Source organism: Eptatretus burgeri, chromosome 5 (genome assembly GCF_056783735.1).
Source record: "Eptatretus burgeri isolate ZD-2024b chromosome 5, Ebu_testis_v1, whole genome shotgun sequence".
In the NCBI taxonomy this organism is placed as follows: Eukaryota; Metazoa; Chordata; class Myxini; order Myxiniformes; family Myxinidae; genus Eptatretus; species Eptatretus burgeri.
Window position 1 is genome coordinate 69,082,260 of NC_140965.1, and position 25,506 is coordinate 69,107,765.

Here is a 25,506-nt window from a genome sequence, read left to right on the forward strand (position 1 = left end):
TAAAAAAAAAATCTGTTAAAATTCCCATGTTTTAAACACACACCACGTTAAGGTATATAAAGCAGCTTAATACATCCTTCCACCACGGCATGGCATTCAAATTACAAAATATATAACAAAAACAATGATAACATTGCATCATAGCACATATTAATTAACAGTAATAATATTTACAATAATAATAAGAATAGTAGTATCACATAGCAATAATAATAACGAACATACAATCCCAGTGCTGGCCCCAAGCACATCTAGGCTTGGTGAAAGGCAAGCTAATGCTCAAGCAGTACAGAAGGTGGGTATGCAACAAGGCTGTGAAGACCAATGAAATTTGGTCCATCAGACCAACGGGCCCACTAGTGGTTTAAAAATAACGTTGTACAACTCTGTAAAGGATCAATTTGTTTTTAGAAATGGAACTTTGCAATGCTCGCACTTTCTGCCTCCCTCACGGCTTCCATCCGTCCAACAGTTTTTACACAAAGATTCATTATTGACTGTGACTGGACATTTGATTCATTTTTCACATCCTCTGACATAGTTTAAAGGGGAAACCAAAGCTCAGACCACCTTGACGCTAATCTATCCCTTGTGTCTTTTTCCCATTTATAAAGTCGGTAATTTTGCGATTCGAAATCTTCTTCTTCTTCTTCTTCTTCACACTTTACCGTGACACCACACTCGGCAGTCGACCGCCATATTTGTATTATAATTATGGGTTACATCGCGGTACGATGTAACTCAACGGATGAATATTTCTTGATTTTCCACAAATGTGCCAAGAGTTGATCCATCCTTGGCGGTTGTGTGGTAGAGCAAGGTCATCCGCCACAATCGAGAGAAGATGACGTGCCGTGTCCGTGCTGTTGTGCCGTGTCCGTGCCACGCCAGGTCCGCCATGGTTAAGCGGAAGAAACAACCATCGCTTTAACTGTTGCACAATCTCTGCCAGCTACTCGCACATGTGCACAGGCGATTTGAGTTGTAGCACGGTGAGTTGTAGTTGTAGTTGTCGCATCATTTATTCTTACTACGTGAAACAACCTACAACCCATGCATACAGAAAATGGATTATTCTTTTTTTGGAACACTGGCCGCATTTTCAATCCAATCATCGTGTAAATTGCACACGTTTCTAATTTAGTCAACTTGGTTGTAGGATGGCTTTGAAGGCCAAAAAAATACAAGTTGAAGAGTCTTTCCTTAGTGTTGGGAAAGGAGGTACAATGAGCACACCGCACAAGCACTTGCCACTAGAGATGATTCAAGACCAAACCAAAAAAAAAGAAAAAAATGGGAAAAGGCAGGCATCCCGAATCAATTTCAAACTATTTTCCAGGAATTCCCAGGAAACAATTTACTGGGAAGAAACACGAGCTTGGGCTCTATTTATTTGAAATCTTTTCTCAACTCGAGCTCGAGAAAATTATGCTTGCACCACCTCTAATCTCTATCATACGTGGTGTCAGGGGTGTGGCATAATTACTTGCTGGTGTGGCACACTAGACAACATAGAAGATAATGAGCACTAAAATATTATCCTGAACTTTGTGTTGACTGGAACTCTCAGTGGAGTCCTTTTTCATCTCATTTGTATAAGGGCCTCGGCTGACGTTCCACAACATGGTCAAGGATGGTTGTGGACGCCTATTACTCATCATAATAATAATAATAATAATAATTACTTAATGAGTGCCTGCTTATAACAAGGTTGTCTTTTCAGTACTGCTGTATATCTGCATGTTCAATCACTGGGTGTTAATGAAAAAAGTTTCTCCAGCCCAGGTCGCACTAGGAACAATCTGAAGGTAGGAATCGATCTCTTCAGGGTAATCTTTCAGAAGAAAAAAAAAATTCCCATTAGCTGGTAAGGACAGCATGCATCAAAAATACAAATGCTTTCATCGTATTATTATGGGGCAGCGGCGGTGTTATTAGCAATGCAAGCCGGTCAAGCGAGGTGTTGTTTTTAAATTATTCAAACAAATCAGAGATGTTGATTATTTTAAAAGATCCAATAGGAAAGCAAATTAGAAGCAATGTACTGCTTGTGCGTCAAGAGAAGCCTGTAGCCAGGTAGGATGTAACACCTGATGCTAAAGACAGAAAACCTGGAGAGCAAACAAAGCAGGATGCCAGAATGAGTGGAATGCTCAATGTATGTCAAGAAAGCCTGCTCTGACCTCCTGCATGATGGGTGAGGTTCAGAGCTTCCATCCATTACTGGCTCAGAAAGCAGCATGTCCAGTGTTGAGTGGCCTGGCTCAAAACCAAACTGAGGATTTGTGCGAGTCTGCAATGATAATCAAATCCATTGCTGTATTTTGCTTATAATTTGACTGACCAGTGCGTACTTGAGAGAATGGCTTGCAGCCGTTTTTATGGCCATGAAAATGGTACAGGTTGTACGGTTGATAACACAACGTACCTAAAATGTCAAACATGCTGTTGATGATTTATGATAATGTCACAGCTTACCACCTCCAGACAAGACGACAGCTTTTCATCCAAGAATTAATAAAGAACCGGGAACAAGTGCAGCCTGACCTGAGCAGCCATGAGAGTGGGTTATAAAATGGTTGTTTAACAGTCTACAAGATTATTAAGCAATCTTTTACATCAATGCCCACTATGATTAAGGTTTTAGAAGCATTTCTTATATATTCCTGTATATCACATCCCACTATATTGAACTACCTCTTCTTCAATCACTCAGAAATGGTATTCTCTGCTTCCTTAGAACCACTACGTAGTAATGATACACAGAGCAGCATTTATTGCCCCACAGTCGATCACAGGATTTTTCTCCACGTGTTTAAGCGGAGTATTTTGACTGATAAGGTCTTTTATCAAAACAAAATCAAAATAACACAAAATAAGATCAATACCAATCACACTTGTCGTTATTTAAGAATGTGAAAAATTTAATGTAAAGAATTTGAACAAAGCAATCACCTCCCGAAAGTGGTTATGTGCAGGTGAAAGGGCTGACGATAGTTCACCGATTCATTGTAGGCTATGGTGGGCAGCGTGTTGGGCCTCGGGGAGGCAGACAAAACGTGTTGTTAGAACATGGTTTGATGGTTCATACACCCTCAAATGGAGCTGCGCTCAATTCTACTATATTAAAAAGGTAATTCTCTCTATGTGTGTACGTCTGAAAAGTCATAGAAAGAATAGGGCTAGGTCGATGTCCACCAGATTTTGAATACATATTGGACAGGGTCAGGTCATTGGCACAAAAAAATTATATATTTTAATTTTTTTTTAAACCAGTCTCCCTCCCTCCCCTCGCGAGGGGGGGGGGTATGGCTTATTACTTTCACCTGTACATATGCCACAGTGCAAGTGGTTTACTAACGACTGCTGCAGACAGGGGGGATTATTAACCATGGCATAAAAATATTTGCCACACCTCCCCCACTATCCTCCACTCACCCAGTCTGCTCCTGAAGGGAGTGGGTGTTTCTAGTAAACTAAAATGCATGAGGTTTGTGCTAATAGCTCAAAAGTCCATCGTCCACACCTCATCATTCAAGTGTGGTTAATACCATTAATTACACAAATTAATAAATCGATAAATAAATAAATAAATAAGTAGGAGCACAAGTCTCGAGCCAGAGCATGTTCAAATGACAAACTCAAATCAATCCGACACTGGCAATTAGAGAACAATCCCATCGGTTGAAGTTCAAAATCAAAACTGCATCACCGGTTAGCAAACAGTGACTCGTGATGCTGATCTTTGATGGACAAAGACAACGTTTGTCAATTTCTTTTGAGAAAGCGATGGGTCTTAAATTAGTTCATAATCACATTTGCTATAAAATATATATATATATATATATATAAAATCCTTTTCCACTCAAGAAATAATAAAGGACTGAAAAGAACGACACTAAAACAAGCTACACTTTTATTAATCAGTGTCAATTAAAACAGGAGACAATTTTGAGCACGCTAGTACAGAACGTTCTATGCCATACCCAATAACCCAAGACATGGAGAATGATTGCATTCAATAGGAGCCTCAAGAATCCCACTGTAAATGTGTTTTTAACAGGATCATAAAACAGTTCATAAATAAATAAATAATAAAGAAGTAGTAATAATAATAATATTTTTTTAAATTGATGCACACAGATTGGCTTTTGAATCACAAGAAGACACAGAGAAGGAAATTAAACCCAGGAGGATTCCAGAACACATGGGACAACATCAGAGGTAAGGAGAGGGGGAGAGGGGTTGAAGGATGCAGAGTGGTTAGGTTATTTGGGGCAGGGAGGTAGGGGGAATGAGGGGAGGAGTGGTATACTGATTTGTTTATGGCCCAGAAGGGGGGAGGGGGGGGGAGAGAACAGATAGTGAGGGAAACATGGAAATGTACACACTTAAAAATAAAATAAAATAATAACCCGCCATCCCACCACACCGTCTCTTATCGTGCAATTACAATCTTGGCTCAAAACGGTGTAAAACGAACACAGTTGTGCAAGCATTGTGCAGTTACACTGCACAAAACTCGCACGGTTGGCATGGACGAACTCCATTGTACGATCACCACTGCCGGGCGTTGGTGGAAAGAATTCCATGAAAGGCACGGCAGCGCAGGTCCACATGGCTCGGTGTTCAGACAACTATCTCATGCGGAAGATCCCAACATATTGTACGATGCTTGTCAGATTATTATCAAATGGCACACCGAATGCCAGCGCTGGACGCTGCAGCAAGGGAAGACATCCAGGCCGTCCGACAAACATTGCTTCGGACAACATCAAACGGACAGCTTTGTCCACGTACTCAAGAATGGATGAAAGCAACAGGACGTTGCTCGAGGTATGCTGACTGCCGTGGGAAGCAAGGAGAAGCTGACGTTTGAAGCATTAACACTTCGGCGGAGCAGAAGAGCTAATATGCGTCAGAAGCTTTGTGTACGTCTCCGGACCAACGAGGCATGTTAAGGCGATAGTATGTGGAATGCAAACACCGTGATCACCAGGTAAGAACATTATGGTGACATGTCAGCGGTGTTATTTATCTGGTTTGGGACACTTCTTCAAAACCTTTAGGAAAGAGAAAGAGAAAGAGAAAGAGAAAGAGAAAGAGAAAGAGAAAGAGAAAGAGAAAGAGAACCTAATCCCATCACACAACATCCGAGTATCTCATACTTCATCTCCACAAGCAAGTTCACACCGTGCCTGCAAAGTCGCCTGCAGTCGGCACGGCTGCTCCAAACTGTAAAAGATCGGCTCGATGATCCGAGCCGGCCAGGCACATGCTACATCGAGTTACACGGATGCGTTAGAGAGTCACGTGTGTGGGTTTCATGACTCGAGGTACAAACCCTGAACAATGACTGCCGTGCATGACCCGTGAGTGCACTATGGAGACAAGAGCGTTCATTCTGTCGAGGCGATTTCCGTGGCTGAGAACCAAAGCTGGGGAGGTCATCGCTCCATCGCAGAGTGGGGTGTTAGAGCGGGAACCTGAAAAGTTGACAGCACCGGCACACAGTGGCCAACTCCTTTCAAAAGGCAAGTGTACTCTTATTATGCATGCACACATACATACGTGCTACCCGAATACAGTATAGATATACACTGGTGTGTGTGGTGCATACCTGATAGATATATACACTAGTACGTGTGTCCAATATAGAGATATACAATTGCACGTGTGTCCCATATCGAGATGTACACCGGGTACATGTGTACCGTATGCAGACATACATGTGCGCACACAGACAGCAGACATACGCACGCACACAGAGTGTAAACACTGTAAATAACTTGGACATTCACACGAAAGGTAAACCATTTCATACACAACATAACGAAGAGGTAAAACTGTACATCGACAGAGCGCGAACAACTCGCTTCCCTGCGAACACGGACGAACAGAAGAAGGAAAGGCTCAGACACGTACAGACTGTACGAACCAGCGACGCGGCTACAGGACGGGAAGAGCTTCGATCAGGGGCCGCACGTTACAATCGAAAGAGCGGAACAGACGTTCAGAAGAGGAAAACGATGAAAGGAGGAAGAGCCCGAAGAGAAGGAAGAGAAGGAAGAGCCCGAAGTGGGGACGCGAGCGCGGCTGGACCTTCGGACGCCTCACCCAGCTTGCTCTTGCTCTCCTCCAAGCGCTGCACTTGGCTGCCGAGGTACAGTAGCGCCAGGGAGAAAGCGGCGGCCGCGGCCATCTGAACCTTCCCGGGCATCGTCCTGACCACCGCCATGCGGGGGGCCCGCAGCGCCGGCCTCCTGCAGCCCCCGGCCGGACGCGGCGCCGGCGAACTGCACCGACCAAGTGGGACGGACGCGCTGAGGCGACGAGCGGAGAGGGTCTTGTGCCATGCGGGGAGGTGCAGCGCCCCCAGCGGCGCCACACCGCACCTCTTTCTTTCGTTCGTTCGTTTAATTCATTCTGTCACTCGATCGAGCGATTTCCTCTCACTCAGCCTTCCGTTCATGTCCCTCACAAACTGCACCCGCGCTTACTTACTCCGCATTCACGGACCATCAGGGTGTTCCAAACGTTTCCGGAACGATTTATTCCTCAAATATGTTTTCTGAGGTAATTTTTTCCTTTTTTTCTTTGCAGGTCCGCGAACTCACAAAAACGTTCGATTGGTTGTTTCAAAGCATAATTCCGTGCCCCCTTCCGTGCGTACGTAATAGGTATATAATAAACCCTTTGGCAAGCATTGGGCCGTGACGTCACAGCGAGCTCTCTTCACCCAGAATGATTTTCCGTTTGTTCCTGAGACGTGAAACGCTCCGGAGTCCGTGCGACCACGCCGACAGAAAACATACCTTTTCAGACCACCGGCCGCATTTTCCATACAATCATCACGTAACTCGGTCAAAAAAATTCTCCTTCAGTGGGCCGATGCTGAAAATTCCGTGTAAATCGCTCAAGCGGTTCCGGAGAAAACGAATGTGAAAGCGAAACGGCACTCGGTCGAGAGCTTTCCTCCGTCAGGATGAACGGTTTAGGTTTTGTATCCCACTGATAGGCCGGATCTGGATTCGGACCTGAAGCAAAATCGAATCAATTCGTCCTTGTCGCACGTCCAACTTGTCTGTCCACCAAGTTCTGTCATAGCCCGTCTACAACTTTTTGATCTCAATTGAGAAGAATCATATTTTTTGTTTCGTAGCTAATAATCCCCCGATCTGAGGGCAGGGGACCGTAAACCACTTGCACTGTGGCACGTGTACAGGTGAAAATCGTAAGCCAAATAACGTAGCTAAACCACCACTGTTTAATGTGAATCTAACTTTTGGAAAATCAATAAATCAAAAATACCATTTATAGCCAAATCACTTGTTCATCATCACGTCCAAATATCAGCTTCCCAGCTCAAAAGGTGCATGAGATATTGCCCAGATGAGAAAGAAAAAAATAAGGAATTAATAACTCGATAATAATTGGCTGCTCTTATAGTGGGGCAAGTTAGCATAACAATTGTGCATTTTGTGAGGAAAGCACCAAATTTGGCACGCTAGTCGCCTAACATATTGTTACGGTTGTGGAAATTCGCAAACCACCATTCAGGTCCCGTAGGTGAGATATCTCTGTAAGTATATGTGTAGTTAGCCCAAACCCGTTGTATAGAGGGAATTTATGTGATCCATCCTGGCTGTGACGCTTTGAGTTAGCCATTTTTTTCTGTTCTATCTTTTATTTCAAACAAACAGCATCTCAACAACCACGCCATCCCCACCACAGCGTCAGCCACACTACAACCACGCCACTTCCACCATCAACGCTACCACATCTTCGCCACTCGCCATTTAGTCGGCCCTGTGCAGTTACGATCTCCGGGAACAAACAAAAACCAACAACTATGCTCGGGGGTTTTCCCGCCTGTTTTTCCCGTAGAGATTCTCTGCGCTCGGTGTGGAGGAGGGGCGATGCAGGGGTCAAAGGTGAGAAAAGGTGGGGGCCTCTTTTTGGGGGAATAATTCCCTGGCTCTGAGCCAAGACTGGCTCCCCCGGCCCCCGCACGGCACGGGGTGGAGGGAAAGCGAGAGGTCACGCCCCCCTTCGAGAGGCTTCTCCAAGAAGCTCGAAGGGAGGCGGGGCCGAAAACGGGGCGGAGCGAAGGGCGGAGCCCCGCGCAACAAAAGGCGGACAGGACGGACCTTGGGTTGTTGTTGGGGTGGTTGGTCAAGGGTCGTTGGTCGAGAGGGGTTGATCGAGAGTTGGAGTGAGTGGTTGGTCTTCATGGTCGTCTTCTGGCTCGAGTCGTGAGCTTGTGGTTCCTGCCTTGCTTCTTTGACCCGTGCGCGAGCGTGGAAAACAGCGCCGAACAAACCCCGTCCGTTTCCCCGAAACCCCGTCCGTACAGTCGAGCGGACCACACGAGTGACACGCGGCACGAGCTCGCGGAGCACGCCGCAGGGGCTCGGAGTTGCGGTCGCAAAAGGAGGACTCGACGCGATCAGGGAAGTCGCACTTCCAATTTCTTTTGGGCTCTGTGTAAACGTGTGTGTGTGTGGCACCAGTCTGGTGAAGTAAAACTGTTAAGTGTTGCCGTGTGTCAGTCTTAGTCGGTAGTATCTCTGCGTCATTGTTTCTTTTGTTGCATTTGATATATGTGCATTCTGTTTGGCTGTATATGTGTGCTCTCCGTGTGCCGCGGAATAAATGTGCATTATGTTGAACTGTTTTCCCGTTTCGCTTCGTCTTTTCTTTAATTGAATCTCCATCTTGCTTCACGTAATGGGTTCGTTGTGGGCTTAATATGCCCGATAATTAATCGGAACCGTCGAGGCCGACGATAACACCGCTCGGTCATCCCGATAGTACGGAACAGATCACTTAAGCGGCCCGAGTTCGGAGTCGACCTGCGGCGAGGTGCGATCGCCCGGTCTACCATCCGCGTGGGTACTTAGGTAGGTCGAGTTTGGCGAACAACCCTATCCCACGCGGGTGGCCGATTGGCACGATCGTGGTGAGGCCGAAAGGCCCACCCGTGACTAGCTCCCGGCGTTAGTCCGAGAGGGTCACAACAGAATTGTCCGTCCGGTGGGCGACGTGCCGCGATTCGAGTCACGTGGCCGATCGCACGCCGGCGGGTGCGAATTCGCAACAATATTATGAACAGATTTGGATATTGGGCCATCTCAAATTCAGCCGCTGATGGCTGTGGCAGCCATTTTCCACTGCCATCAAAAATTTTGAGATGGCCCAATATCCAAATCTGTTCATAATATGATAGGCTACAAGTGTGCCAAATTTGGTGCTTTCCTCACAAAATGCACAATTGTTATGCTATATTTAGCTAAGTTGCCCCACTATTATTGGCTGCTCTTAGAGCACCTTTATTATGGACATTTCCATCTGTCTGTCTGTCCGCGAAACTTTGGTCAAGCCTCGGGGCTAAACCACTCAACCGATTCCAATGAAATTTGGGAGGTAGGACCAATATTTCTAGGAATCGTGTGCTTTCGAATATGGGACCCCGGGCCCTAGCAACGGCAAATCAACAGTCCTTTAAAGTGGGGCTGCCATATGTTAGAGTCTCTTTGGAAACATGCCTGAAATTTCACAAGGCGGGTTTCTGGGCGCAAACTAAGAGGGCTGTGATAATCATATTTATTGTGCTAAATTGATGGATAGCATGTACATGAATATTGGCTAGTCGCGTCGGCCAGCTTTCCATCTAGAGCGAGCAGCCATGTCGCCTACCGGATTGTTATTATCAGTATTTCCGTTGATATGTTTGTCTGTCTGTCCCTCTGTTCGGTCCAGTGCTCCGTTAATACAATTACGATTTCAATGAAACTTGGTTGGTAGGTTCATACCATGACCTAGTTGTGTGCAAATGAGAACCGTTGCTATGGACACCACCGTTGCCAAGCAACGGGACTTTGAAATTTTTGAAAAATCATAAAAAATTTGGCTGGGCGGAGGAGCTCCTTGTGAGCCAACGGCCATCCATATCAAGTGCCCAACTGTGTCTGCGGACGTCCTCCTGCAGTTGGGTTACTTTTTTTTAGGAGGTTGGTGGCAGGATTTGCACTCTGGCCACCGTAAAACCCTTCATTCCGCAAAACACAAAAACGCAAAAAAATCTGAAAACCAACTCTGTGGGAGTACCTCCTGTGCAGCTTCCCTTCGCAGGGCAGCTCACCGGATGACGGGATTGGGGCAAAGCCTTCGGGACCCCCAATCTTTGATGATAGGAGGGAAACCACGGGGCAACATCCCTGGGTCAGATTGCGGGAGAGTGTGTCGGAGTGGTGCTGAGGTGTCGTCCACCAGACGGCGGTCTCCTTGGGTTAACCTGAGGCGGTCCCTTCGGGTGGATGCCTGGAATGTCCTATGCCTAAGAGAGGATGATCACCTGTCTCTGTTATCATCTGAGCTCAAATGTTTGGACATCGGGATTGCAGCTCTCTCTGAGGTTCGGAGACCGGATTGCGGTGAGATAATGGTGGGTGGTTACACCTACTATTGGTCTGGTCGCTCTAATGGTTACCATACCCAAGGAGTTGCTGTAGTTGTGTCCAATAAGCTGACCCCAATGATAATTGAGGTAACACCGGTCAACGAGCGTATTATGAGATTAAGGATTCGTCACTCCTTAGGTGTCATTTCCCTGGTCTCTGTTTATGCTCCGACTGAGGCAAGTGATCTCACCATGAAGGATGCATTCTACGCCACGCTCGAGTCTGTGGTTGATCAGTGCCCCAGACGAGATACACTTCTAGTCTTGGGGGATTTCAATGATTGTGATTCGGACCTTGATTTTGCAGATGATGCAGTCATCTTTGCGGAGACTTTAGACATCCTTTTGGGGGCCCTCGAGGTGCTGAATGAGGAGTCGGAGCCGCTGGGATTACGGGTTTCTTGGGTCAAAACTAAGATCCAGGCCTTTGGTGACATCTTGGATGCTGCTGTCCTGTCTGTGCCTGTTTCTGGTGAGGATGTTGAGGTCGTGGAGAGATTCACTTACCTTGGCAGTGATATTCATGTCTGCTGGCTGTGAGTCAGAGGTCAATAGACGTCTGGGTCGGGCCTGGGGAGTCATAGATTCACTGGATCATGGGGTGTGGCGCTGCCGGTACCTGTGCGGGAGGACGAAAGTCCGAGTCTTCAGGTCCTTGGTGCTTCCAGTCTTGCTCTATGGATGCGAGACTTGGACTCTGACCAAGGATCTGAGACGGAGACTTAATTCCTTTGGTACCAGGTCTCTTCGGAGAATCCTTGGCTATCGCTGGTCGGATTTTGTGTCCAACGAGCGGTTGCTGAGAGAGACTCAGATGAGATTTGTCACATGCATAGTCCGTGAGCATCAGTTGTGGCTGTATGGACATGTGGCTCGTTTTCCTGACGCTGATCCTGCTCACCAGATTCTCTCAGCGAGGGAGTCTCGTGAGTGGAGGAGGCCAGTGGGCCGACCACGTGCCTCGTGGTTGCAGCAGATTGACCATCTCAAGGAGATGGTGATGGGCCTGGCATCTGCCTGGGGGATGGCCAGACGGAGGCCCCTGGAGTACCGGCGGAAAGTGGACGCAGCGACGCGCTGTTCTGGCACATGCTCCCATACCTGACCTGACCTGACAGCCCTCTTAGTTTGCGCCCAGAAACCGTGAAATTTCAGGCATGTTTCCAAAGAGACTCTAACAAATGGCAGCCCTGGTAATTCCATTTATCTATTCGCTAAAGATTTTATTTTTTTTTATATGATGCTGTAAGACATTCTCCTTGGGCACAAAAACAACAGGTCCCTCGGAGGTCCAGTTTCGGAGGTACTGATTTTTTTGTACCGTCCACAATAAGTGTACGATGTACGATAAAGTATTTTAGCTGTTGCTAAGCAACGGAGGTGTGCATAGCTACCATTAATTTTTGTGTACATGCTAGCCACATTGTACACATTTCACCCAAGTTTCATCAAAATCAGACTCTTTCTCTTGGAGATATTCGCAATTAACCATTTCTGAAATGTTCGACATGTACTCGCCCAAAACCTATGTCCTACAAATATTTTTTGTTAGGGCTGCAAATTGGCATGAAGGGAGCTTGATAGATTGCGCACAGAACTCTAAGCTTCGATTTTTCGATTTATTTTTTTTGATTTTTTCTTTTTTTTCGATATTTTGACCACTTTGAAGGGTCGTTGCTAGGGGCTGGGGTCCCATATTCGAAAGCACACGATTCGCAGAAATATTGGTCCTTCCTTCCAAATTTCATTGCGATCGGTTTAGTGGTTTAGCCCCTAGGCTTGACCAAAGTTTAGCGGACAGACAGACAGATGGAAATGTCCAGAATAAGGGTGATCTCAGAGCAGCCAATAAGGGTAGAAAAAAAAAATCTCAAAAAACATTTTTTTGAGATTTTTTTTTTTCTGGACTCGATCGACTACCCAACAGACACAGACACAGAGATTGCTGTAATTATAGATCGATAAAAGGGTGTGTGTGTCAGTGTGTGCCAGTCAGTGTGTGTGTCTGTGTCAGTCAGTGTGTGTCTCTTTCACAACTCCAACACTATAAAACCGAGCAGCCTGAATTTTTGTATGCAAATTAAGAAAACTCCAAGGAAGTGCAGAGTGAAAATTGGGTGTTTGGGTTAATTAAAACACCCCTTTTGAAGATAATTAACGGCTTTATTTAATTATATCCTTCATCAGGCGATCCTCGGCCATCTCGCTATCTGGGGTCTTAAGGCGTTTCCTGGGTAACCTCACAGGGGTCTGAAGCCGCCATGTTTTTTGGCCTGCTCAACCATACCTTGACTTGGAACAGGCCGCAACGGTTTCTTAACGATAAAGTTGTTGTTTTCACTTTCCTCACTCATATTATTGAATGCCTGTTCATAACTCCGAATCGCTGGGTACATTTGCAATGATTATAAACATCCGGAGACGTCAGCGTTCACAGCTTGACATTTCGGGCTTCTCCAGAAGGTGTGTGTTTAACGTGTATTGCTAATCGCGTGCGAAATTATCGCCGTTTCTTCACAACCGTTTCATTTGAGTGCTTAAGTCACTTGGCGAGCGCTCTCCAAGCTGCTTGGTTCATTTAGTTAAAAGTATCCGTGCTCTCAGGAGAACATCGTTTAAACAGCCGTACGTTTCCGCCTGTGTTGGGCCTTGCGGTGCCGTGCGGTCGGTGTCTCGGGAAGTGCAATTTTCTTTTTACAGGATATCGCTTTGTTTAACCTTTGTGCGATCTCCTCATATAATCCACCGCTCACTTCGATATCGAGACATATATAACCAGAGAGTTGGTGTCAAAGCCTCCCGATGCTCGCCTGTTTATACATTTATCGTTTTTCGCTCGCCTGTTCGAAGAACAGAGAGCTGTAGCGATACTCCCGGCGTGAGTGAGCGTCAGCATCAGCGTGAGCGTGAAAATGTTAAAGTTTTTGATGCAAGTTATTTTTTCCTTTCTCATGTTTTTATCCACCACACTATTTTTTATACGACCGATATATATATATATATATATATATATATATATATATATATATATATATATATATATATATATATATATATATATATATATATATATATATATATATATATATATATATATATATATATATATATATATATATATATATATATATATATATATATATATATATATATATATATATATATATATATATATATATATATATATACATATACATATATCGGGGCGTATTATATGATACCATCCGTCCCGTCCCTGTCCGCACTCTACCTCCCAAAGTTTTCAACTTTCACGTTTCATATTTGGTACATAGGTACAGACTGTGGAGACGGTGTGTCGTGACAAAAAGGTCGTCATCTAAAGTGGTTGCCATGGCAACCAGGATGCTGTTTTCCATGTCGTTGCACAATTCTGTATATACCTTCTTGTCCAGGCGTATATTGTGCTCACTTGCGCTCTTGTTACTGATTACAATATACAAATACATATGTTGCTTTAAAATTATTTGGATCAGACTTCACTGCAATGCTTTATAAAAAAATATATTAATTATTAGACGAGTTTTTTTAAAAACGATAAATGTATAAACAGGCGAGCATTGGGTGGCTTTGACACCAACTCTGGTTAAAAGACTAGTCTAATAATATTTTTTATAAAGCATTGCAGTGAAGTCTGATCCAAATAATTTTAAAGCAATATATGTATTTGTGTATTGTAATCAGTAATAAATAGTGTGGTAGATAAAAACATGAGAAAGGAAATAACTTGCACCAAAAACTTTAACATTTCCACGCTCACGCCTGGGATATCGCTATAGCTCTCTGTTCTTCGAACAGGCGAGCTAAATTTTTTAAATCATTTGTTAATTTCAACTTCACTACATCAATAATGTACCCCAAAGGAACCTCCTTGCCAAATATCAGCTTCCTAGTACACATATTAATGAATGGCAAGCTTCTAAATAACTTGCACCAAAAACTTTAACGTTGATGTGCTACAAAAAAGTTAAGTTCAAAACAGGTCAAAAATTTAAATCATTTGAAATTATTTTTTATTTCACCTTCATTACATCAATAATATACCCCAAAGGAACCTCCATGCCAAATATCAGCATCCTAGTACACATATTAAATGAATGGCAAGCTTCTAAATAACTTGCACCAAAAACTGTAAAGAGCAGGTTTTGGGTCGCTGATAACTTCACGTGATTCGAAGGTTGTAAGCACATTAATAAACGTGGGGTATTTATTTTCTTACATTTGAAACTCAAAATATGATAAAATTAACTTTTAAGTCAAAACTTTTCTTGGTGATCGAAAAACAGACCGGAAGTTACCGAAGATGCTATGACGTCACGTTCTCCGAAAACTTCGTGAACATTCGGAAACAGCGTGTAAACAATGGCGAGATGCGAATCAGAGAGTGATTTCAGCGGCGATGAAATTGAGTGTGTTCATTCCGATATTGCCGAGGATGATGCAAATTTATACTATGGAGTTTCTGGCCCTGAGCCATATAAATTTGAGCCACTTGCAAGTGCCAGAAAATGGCCTATTTTGTGTACAAGTGGCAGGACTGACTGTCCAGCAGTTCACACTGACAGACTCCACCAGACAGATTGGTTTGTAGATTTTCATTTTTGTAGATAAAGTTTGATTCGTCTGTGACTTGATATAATAATTTTTTTAACCCTCTAGTAGCATGGTGTTGGCTCAGTGGTTAGGGTGGTGGCTTGGGATCCTCGGGTCCTGAGTTCAAGCCCTGTCGGCCGCTGAATTAATACACCAGGGGGTTGACTCAGCCTGTCATCCTTCCGAGGTCGACGAAATGAGTACCAGTTCCAGTGTGTGTACTGGTAGAGGGGCACTGCATCAGCGACACAGTCGCGCTTCAAGAAATGATAGCCACCGCAGCAGCTAAGCTGCCATACGACCACCACCACCAACCCTCTAGTCACTCAAGAGTCAGAAATAGAATGAATCAATAATCGACCCAAATATAATGGACCCTTAGTGTTGAATTCTTTCTGACAGCTGAACTTGACCCCAGCGAAAGTGATGATGGCGTGGCCGATGGGGAAGAGATTCTCAGCCGCATTCCCCATTACAGGTTACAATGTATGGACTTCCGGATAGTGATGACTTGCTCTATTCTAATAATTTCTCGATTTCTTATGCGCATTTATAGATAAACACAATGCCTCAATCCTTGCGAGGTGACACAGTGTGAGAAGATGAAGCAGGAGCCAGCTGAGGAGGAGAAGGCTGAATGGTGGGCACAGCGTCATGCTTGTTTTGAAAGCGAGCTCACTCATTACGTTGCCTTCGTAATCCTCGGCTGTGAAATGGTCACCACAAATGACAAGTCTATCCAAAGGGTCCTCTTTACCCGTTTTCTTTGGGGGAAAATTCGCCCGTTTTGGTTTGTACAAATCTTATCCACTGCCGGCGAATGTTTGATTCCTTCGGGAATCGGTGGGAGCGATTACCCGTTTTCCAGCCATTTTTGCAAAACATGACGACACACGTACGAGGCACGATGTACAAATATCCAAATAACTTTGTTCTACAATAATTCAAAATAAAAAAGGATAATATAGACAGTTGTAAGCTCAAAATAAGCGAAAGAACGGCCCGCTGAACTGGACACTTCTTCAATGAGCAAGTGAGCGCCGCTTTCTTTTGGAGAACGTGACGTCACCATCCATATATGGGCACGTGGCTGTTTTTTTTTCAACGGCCTCGAGAAATAACAACTTTGGAGTTAAATGTCATTAATATTCCCAATAGGTAGGCAACCACCATAGTTTGCATTGAACTATTTAATGCACATATAATCAGATTGATAAATTTTCAGAACATGTTTGGTGACCTGCAACCTGCTCTTTAACATTTTGACGCTCACGCTGACGCTCACGCCGGGGGTATCGCTATAGCTCTCTGTTCTTCGAACAGGCGAGCTAACAAGATGGTCCATCCGACCAGGTGTTTCCCGTGATCTGGTTGTGAAGGCAGAGAGCAGACATTGTTATTTTGTGTTCTGTGCCTTGATATATTTTTCAGTTGAATTTTGTTAATTTCCCACTTGAATTCCTTTTTCAAAGAACCCCGTTTAAAGGTAAATCTTTGTGTATATCGTTTCCATGTATTTTATGTGGGTGTACGTATATAAACTGTATTACCATAATGGAAGCATGTGTACATGTGTCCGTGCAAGTTGCTGCTGTTGCCTGCTATCTCCACATGTGGGTGGGTTTCAGGAGGTGAAACAGAGAAGTGTGTGTGTGTGTGTGTGTGTGTGTGTGTGTGTGTGTGTGTGTGTGTGTGTGTGTGTGTGTGTGTGTGTGTGTGTGTGTGTGTGTGTGTGTGTGTGTGTGTGTGTGTGTGTTGTTGATTGGTATCTCGATATGCAGGTTTCAGGGTGTACTCAAAGTATCCACCTTCATTTTGGTAAGGGGTCATGATCCATGGACCAAGCTTAAGTTTTCTGTTCTCAAAGTTTTGTGCCGAGGCCTCTCTCCTGGATCGTTACTGAGCCCAGGACGGCTTCCAACTGGAGTTCGTTTGTAGTGCTATTTCCAGGGATGGTTTTTAACATCTCTGTGAGGTTCTTCATCATCACTGGCACAACTTTGGCATTCTTCAACTTCCAGGATCTTTTCACTTGATGCTTGAGATCTTGATATTTGGTCACTTTCTAGATTTCTGTATCGTTTAGTCCAAAATCACTGGTATTACCGTGAGTGATACGTCAATGTTTTCACTGATTGCCTTTGATTTTTTTTGTTTTTTCAATGTTTTCAGTGATTACCATAACAGAAGTGTGTGTGTGTGTGTGTGTGTGTGTGTGTGTGTGTGTGTGTGTGTGTGTTTTTTGTCGATTGGTATCTAGATATGCGGGTTTCAGAATGTGGAATGAAGTCCTCCCAGGGTGGGCTCAAAGTATCCACCTTCATTTCGGTAAGGGGTCATGATCCATGGACCAAGCTTAAGTTTTCTGTTCTCAGAGTTTTGTGCCGAGGCCTCTCTCCTGGATCGTTACTGAGCCCAGGACAGCTTCCAACTGGAGTTCGTTTGTAGTGCTATTTCCAGGGATGGTTTTAACATCTCTGTGAGGTTCTTCATCATCACTGGCACAACTTTGGCATTCTTCAACTTCCAGGATCTTTTCACTTGATGCTTGAGATCTTGATATTTGGTCACTTTCTAGATTTCTGTATCGTTTAGTCCAAAATCACTGGTATTACCGTGAGTGATACGTCAATGTTTTCACTGATTGCCTTTGATTTTTTTTGTTTTTTCAATGTTTTCAGTGATTACCATAACAGAAGTGTGTGTGTGTGTGTGTGTGTGTGTGTGTGTGTGTGTGTGTGTGTGTGTGTGTGTGTGTGTGTGTGTGTGTGTGTTTTGTCGATTGGTATCTAGATATGCGGGTTTCAGAATGTGGAATGGAGTCCTCCCAGGGTGGGCTCAAAGTATCCACCTTCATTTCGGGAAGGGGTCATGATCCATGGACCAAGCTTAAGTTTTCTGTTCTCAGAGTTTTGTGCCGAGGCCTCTCTCCTGGATCGTTACTGAGCCCAGGACAGCTTCCAACTGGAGTTCGTTTGTAGTGATATTTCCAGGGATGGTTTTTAACATCTCTGTGAGGTTCTTCGTCATCATTCCCGTGAGGTTGTTCATCATCACTGGTACAACTTTGGTATTCTTCAGCTTTCAGGATGTTTTCACTTCATGCTTGAGATCTTGGTATTTGGTCACTTTCTAGATTTCTGTGTCGTTAGTCCAAAATCACTGGTATTAATGTGAGTGGTACGTCAATGTTTTCAGTGATTGCCTTTGATTTTTTTTTTTCTTCAATGTTTTCAGTGATTACCTTACAGAACTGTGTGTGTGTGTGTGTGTGTGTGTGTGTGTGTGTGTGTGTGTGTGTGTGTGTGTGTGTGTGTGTGTGTGTGTGTGTGTGTGTGTGTGTGTGTGTGTGTGTGTGTGTGTGTGTGTGTGTGTGTGTGTGTGTGTGTGTGTGTGTGTGCGTGCGTGTGTGTGTGTGTGTGTGTGTGTGTCGTTGATTGGTATCTGCATATATGAGTTTCAGAATGTGGAATGGAGTTCTCCCAGGGCAGGCTCAAAGTATCCACCTTCATTTCGGTAAGGGGTCACTTTTCACGGACCAAGCTGTGAAGTTTTCTGTTTTCAAAGTTTTGTGCCGAGGCCTCTCTTCACGATCGTTACTGAGCCAGGAAAGCTTCCAACTGTATTTTGTTTGTAGTGATATTCCCAGGGATGGTTTTTAATATCGCTGTGAGGTTCTTCATCATTCCCATGACGTTCTTCATCATCATTGGTACAACTTTGGTATTCTTCAGCTTCCAGGATCTTTTCACTTCATGCTTGAGGTCTTGGTTTTTGGTCACTTTCTAGATTTCTGTGTCGTTAGTCCAAAATCACTGGTATTAATGTGGGTGGTACGTCAATGTTTTCAGTGATTGCCTTTGATTTTTTTTTTATTCAATGTTTTCAGTGATTACTTTTGGTTCATTTTTCCACAAATTTTCTGGAACTGGAATATCAAAGTTTTTACAGATGTGCCAGCAGATTACATTATAAACTCTGTTGTGTCATTGTGTGTAGAGCTGTTCTGACACGTTTTTATTTTAATTTAATTTTATTTCTTTTATGTTCGGTCATTAAGCGTCACATCATTTTCTTTGCTCACCCCACCTACACCCCTATTTTTTTGTTTTTTTTTTTCCTCCTCTTCCCCACCCTTTTCTCTCCCTCTGTCCCCTCCTCGCTCTCCCCTCATAAAATACAGCACACCTCTGTCACTCTCTCGTCCCACTCCTCTATCGCTCTCTCAGTGTGTGTGTGCGTTTTTGATGAGGTGTCGCTCTCCCCACCTCCCCCTTAACTTCCCCTCCTTCATCCTCTCTGCCTCCCCTTCCTTCTCTCACCTTACACCTGCCTCTCTCCGTCTCTCTCCCCACTTTATTGACCCGCCAGTGAAGCCACCTTTTACATATACGTTTATATACATATTTGACCTTGCATTCTTACAACGAACTTCGACACCTGGGAGACTATTCGGCCCATAAAAACCAAGGCTGTTTTTACGAACTTATGGTTGTTCGTCCGTGCTCTATCTTTATCAAAGCAAGGAGAAAGCACATGTACCACTCACTGTTGGAGTCTTTGGTGTGACTTAGACGGAGTTCCATTACCAATCAGCTTGCTATCGCTTGCCAAGCCAGCCGTTCCTTATCAACCGTTTTGGTGGGAGCTTGCTCGAGTGCTTAAGCCACTTGGCAAGCACTCTACAAGCTGATTGGTTGTGGAACACACTCCCAAGTTTGTGGAGTGTGTAGGTGCACCGCAGAGTCTGGTGCATGACTATGTTTGACTGACTGTACACGACTCCTCCGGTCCTATACAAAAAAGCAGATGTAGTCATGCTTTATTAAACTGACGTAGGCTCTGATTTGTTGTTTTCATGAACCTCGCTCTTATGGAGAGAGGAAACAAAAATGAATGACGATTATTGAATGGAGGTATGAATTGATGTTTTGCCCATTAAAGCTTGTCTTCCACCTTTTTGTTCAAACATTTTGGCTCGTAACGTATTACATTAATAGTGAGGATAATAGACTTCCTTGCCATAACCAACAACCAACCAACAGGAGATGGCGGTGACGGAAACAAGAAAAGCTCGTCACACAGTCATAAGTTCCGCTGCCATCATGGCGCGTTTGCTCGGGGCTGGTTCGTTCCTCGCCTTGTGCTTGGTGAGTGTCGTCTTTCACACCGCGTGTTCTCTCGCGTTTACCCCTCGATGCACACACATGTTGGAAGGATAAACACTTTTAATCACAAACATTGTTCTTTCCATTTTATATATATTCAGACTGAATGATACGTCATCACCTTGGGGGGGGGGGGTGTGGGTGGCGTTCCTGTTTCCTTACTGTCAATTGTTCTTCCTGAATGTAATTATCAAAATGTGTGTAAATTTCGATGCACATCATAGTGAATGAAATTATTTCTCACACTCACACACACACACACACACACACACACACACACACACACACACACACACACACACACACACACACACACACACACACACACACACACACACACACACACACACACGTATGGCCCGCATATAGAGATGACAACCAACGACACACATCCATACGCAGGTGGACACTTTAAGACCGGGGAGGACTCCATTACACCTTCTGAAACCCACTTATGGAGATAGCAACCAACAACACACACCGACCGAAGCATTGTGACCGGATATAGTACGTACTTCGGTACAAAAAAAAAAGAAAGAAGATGGCATTGATAATACAGGTTTCAGTCCCCAGCGATTTGGCTGAAACACAAAAATCAAGGAAATGACCAAATATCAAGATCTGAAAAATGAAGACAGACAAAAATAATCTTGCAAGCTGACAAAAGATCTGGAGATGTCCAAGCGTCATCAGTTGACGCTGTCAAGAGTAATGTGGACAGAGTGAGGTTAAACATTGATCGGACCACATAGGGCTTTGCCCTCCTGTCCTATAAAATCTAACCTGACCTGAAGAGTGCCGAAATTGTACCAGTGATGATTGGAGCAACGGGAATGATAAAAAAGAACTTTACGGGGATCTTAAGAACCATCCGTGGGAACATTACTACAATTAGAAGCTGTCCGGGACTCGGTGACAATCCTGAAAAGAGCCCTCGGAACCCAACTTTGAGAAGTAGAACAGCACTTTGTGGAGCGCATACCTCCACCAGGCTGGACAGTTTCCGTTTTGTGTCACACTAATAGGTCGGATCTGTGTTCGGACCTGAACCAAAATCAAATCGCCTTGGTCTCATGTACCCAACTCATCCACCAAGGTTTGTCGTCATCCTTCCCACAACCTTTTGAGATACCATGCTCTATCGTTTTTTGGCTCCATATCTCAATGGTGAAGAATCGCTTCTTTATTTTATAAGAATTCCCTTGTCCAGATCTGAATCTTCACCAAAATCGAATCAATTCGTCATTGTCACAAACCCAACATGTCCACGAAGTTTTGTCCAAATCCATCCATAACTTTTTTGAGGTATCCTCTTCACAAACAGATAGACGGACAGAAACAGGGGTGAATACATAACAGAGGTGGAAAAAAGAAAACTTTACAGCCTGGTTCATAAATCATGATCCCTTCCTGAAACTGAGGTGGATACTTCGAGCCCTGAGAGGACTCCATTCCACCTTCCGAAACCTGCATATGGAGCCAACCAATGATGCGCAGACACACACACACACACACACACACACACACACACACACACACACACACACACACACACACACACACACACACACACACACACACCAAGCACCTACTTCTCCGATCCCACCCGACCGCCACGTGTCTACAATATTTCCTCTATATATTGTTACGGATCTGGAAACCATAAGCATTCAAACATGCAGATGTCCCAAGAGTCAGTTATTCTGTTAAGTATGTGTGGGAGAATCAAAGGTGTGCGTTGCGATGTCCTTTTAGGTAGGTTATTAAATCTTTACATCCAACGAACCCTCCAACGACCATCTAACAACCATCCCATCCCCCATCACGATCCACTGCGTCATCATGATCCACTGCGTCCACCTGCGTCTCTGGAGCCTCGTGTTTCGAGGCAAAATCTTTGTGAAGTACCTTTTTGGGCGAGTCCGCACGGGTGGAGTTGTCGGGCTTCCCGGTATGGCCGAAATCCCGCCCAGAAAGGGCGGACCCATGGAAGCCCCGTCCAATCAGGGCGAACAGTGACGTCAGTTTCACCAAGGCCCCTCCCCGCTGAGGGAGGTCCATAAAATTACCGAAAACGTCATCAGCGAGGAATTCGGTGGAGAGGCGTTCTGTGACGAGAGTTCTTGGGGGATTGTTCGTCGTCGTGGTTGTTGGGTTGCGCTGGAGTTCGGAGGGTTGCAAGAAGTGCTGGTTGCAAGGAGCGTTGCCATGAGAGAGTCGTGGAGTTCATACAGTGCTTGCAGTGAAAGGCTTGGAGTTCGTGAAGCAACCCTGAGAGCGGACAGCGTTGGGCCCTGATCCCCGCCTTGGACTCCGCTCTACTTGACCCATGCTCCTTCACAGACACGGTCTCCACACGTGCGGCCGTGGATTGAGCCGCACGACCATTAACAGGTGCCGCACCACGGAGCACCCCATCCATCCAATGTGCAGGTACCCCGCCGAACCGCGACCCCAGCTTGTCTCTCTCCCTGGCTGCGGGGGTCCAATAAAACATCTGAGTTTCTTATCATCTGAGTGTGTGGGCCCGTCTTGTAAGTACAAACTGTATGTGTTTTTGAACATTGTAAATTCTTGCCTGTTTATTCCCGCGTAAGTCTGCTCTGTGTCTTCTTTATTGTAAATCTATAATTCCAGCTATAATCTATAGTGTGTGTGTGTGTGTGTGTGTGTGTGTGTATGTGTGTGTGTGTGTGTGTGTGTGTGTGTGTGTGTGTGTGTGTGTGTGTGTGTGTGTGTGTGTGTGTGTGTGTGTGTGTGTGTGTGTGTGTGTGTGTGTGTGTCTCTGCGACCGCCGTTTCTCGACGACCGCTGGTCCAATCTGATTGAAACTTGCCAGTAATATTGCCGGGGACCCGTGGATGTGCCTTTTCAAGGTTTGATATTAATCGGACGAGCGGTTCCCAAGTTACGGCCATTTATCTGTCAACCAATGACAAGACACGGTGTTATGACGTCACAATTAATTAATATTTATTTATTTTTGCACGATTGACAGTACAATTATTCTTCTTCGTTTGGTATGATGTCACAATTGACGCTGGGGACCTGAGTATGTGCCTTTTCAAGGTTTGATATTAATTGGACGAGCGGTTCCCAAGTTACGGCAATTTATCTGTCAACCAATGACAAGACACGGTGCTGTGATGTCACAAATGATGTCACCATTAATGTTTATTCATTTATTTATTTTGCACGATTGACGTCACAATTCTTCTTCTTCGTTTGGTATGATGTCACAATCGACGCTGGGGACCTGAGTATGTGCCTTTTCAAGGTTTGATATCGTTCTTCATCCGTTTCAGCTGTTTCCCAAGTGTTTCCCAAGGTTTGAAAGCTGTTTTTTTTTTCCCAAGGTTTGAATTAATTGTTGTGCTTGGTAGATATTTGTGAATACATTTACAGAGAGAGGAGGGGAGAGAGGGGGCGAGAGAGGGGAGTAAGAGAGGGGTCGAGAGAGTGGAGGGAGAGAGGGGGGATGAGAGAGAGGGGGCATCGTAAGTCAAGAGAGGGGGAGAGAGAAGGGGGCGAGAGGGGAGGTGAGAGAGAGGAGGTGAGAGAGAGAGAGAGGGGGCGTCACGTCACCTCTCACGTCATTCAAGAGAGGGGAGAGAGGAGGGAGCGAGAGAGGGGGATGGGAGGGGGGGAGAGGAGGGGCGAGACTATGGGGGACAAAAGAGAGGGGGCATCACAAGTCTTCTTATTCTTTGTTTGATATGACGTCACAATTGACGCTGGGGACCTGAGTATGTTTCCCAGATGTTTCCCAAGTTATGGCCATTTATGATACGGTTGGTCCGATCTAATTGAAACAATGCCCCAATCCAGTCGGCGTTTACGAGAGTGGAGGAACGAAGCTGCACGTACGGGCACGCACCTACGGGCCCGCACTAGTTGTAAATAAATTATTATTAGAAATGTTCCCAGTTCGTTTTCGTCTTTTCCTTCATTGGTCCAGCATGGTTCAGATCTGAGTTGAAGGCGGGTTATTATACGCGATAATCGGTTCATCCTAGCCGGCATGGCTTTGGCAGTTCCACTCGACTGCACCCGAACCGGAGTTGGTAGTCGGTAGTTGGAACTCTACCGCAGTCGGTAGAGTGACCCGGTTCGAGCAAGACGTGCCGCGGGCGTGGTTTCCCCAGTAGTCGAAATCGCGTAGTTAATTCAGTAAATTCAGGCGCGCGGGAAGGGGGGTGCTGAGGGCGCTGCAGCACCCCCTAGCTGTGGGCAGGAGCACAGCACCTCCTTCCTGCAAAAAAAGTCATTTTATTCATATTAAATATAGATATTAAAACGATATAATAAATAATTTTGCTTTGGGGAAGAAAATATAAGTTTAAAAAATGTGTTTGTTAGTTTTTAGTGATCACAAACATGGAGATCTTGCTACGGGGTTGGGGTTCATGACGACTCTAACACCATCGCTAAAGTAGACAGCACCAATGCACCCCCACTCAAAATACCTTCCCATGCGACTGGGTAAATTGGTTCTAGACAAAATGACCCTACGCTACGCAGTTGAGATATTGGCGTCCACGGTCGGTTCAGCAACCCACCAGCTTATGGAGTTATCCGAGAGCGACGGCCTACAATTCCGGGGAATCTGGTGGAGACGACGTAGCCTCCCTCACCTAGTGGTCGTTCTCGCCACCGGTCCCCGGCCCACAACAATATCACACTCTTCCTTGTTGTTGACAGCTGCTGCAATCTGTAATATAATTGTGTTGAGTTTTCTAATGAGTCTATTGTTATTAATCTAATATACTTTTGTGTTGCAGTCTCATGAGACCACAGTGATCAAGCTATACTGTATTATAAAATGAAAAACACGGTTCAGATCCATGAAGCCAGTCATGAGTGAGTGAAGCCTCGGTCGACCCAAGTGATTATATATATATATATATATATATATATATATATATATATATATATATATATATATATATATATATATATATATATATATATATATATATATATATATATATATATATATATATAGTTACGAATTTGGAATTCGATTGCACACAACATACAGGTTCCTTTAGTCAGCTATGTCGATAAGTGCTTGTTCCCGAGATAGCTCACCTTTCATTGTTTAAATGTTCACAAATCGATTAGATGTGCTGCGGATCGATTTAATAGTTGGGGAACGAACAATGGAGACGTCCTTCCCCCCTCTTCTGCGAAGAGGAAGAAGACCCCTGCCGTCCCGTGACTCATGATGTCAACAACTCCCTCCCACCCGTGGCTGAGAGGGGG

At 44.7% G+C, this 25,506-nt stretch overlaps 2 protein-coding genes across 3 annotated transcripts in view; one reads left to right on the plus strand and one right to left on the minus strand.

The window, feature by feature from the left end:
- The window catches only part of HS2ST1 (heparan sulfate 2-O-sulfotransferase 1), a 121,695-nt gene extending 115,282 nt beyond the window's left edge, over window positions 1-6,413 (minus strand). Inside the window, exon 1 of one of the 2 annotated variants that reach the window (XM_085882309.1) lies at window positions 6,118-6,413. In XM_085882309.1, the coding sequence (XP_085738435.1) occupies window positions 6,118-6,238 (121 nt within the window). In that variant the 5' untranslated portion in view covers window positions 6,239-6,413. The remainder of the gene's footprint in view (window positions 1-6,117) is intronic. The other variant, XM_085882313.1, reaches the window with a different exon arrangement.
- A 13,705-nt stretch (window positions 6,414-20,118) lies between these two features.
- The window catches only part of SELENOF (selenoprotein F), a 31,929-nt gene continuing 26,541 nt past the window's right edge, over window positions 20,119-25,506 (plus strand). The window contains exon 1 of the mRNA XM_085882314.1: window positions 20,119-20,223. Within this exon, the coding sequence (XP_085738440.1) occupies window positions 20,122-20,223 (102 nt within the window). The 5' untranslated portion in view covers window positions 20,119-20,121. The remainder of the gene's footprint in view (window positions 20,224-25,506) is intronic.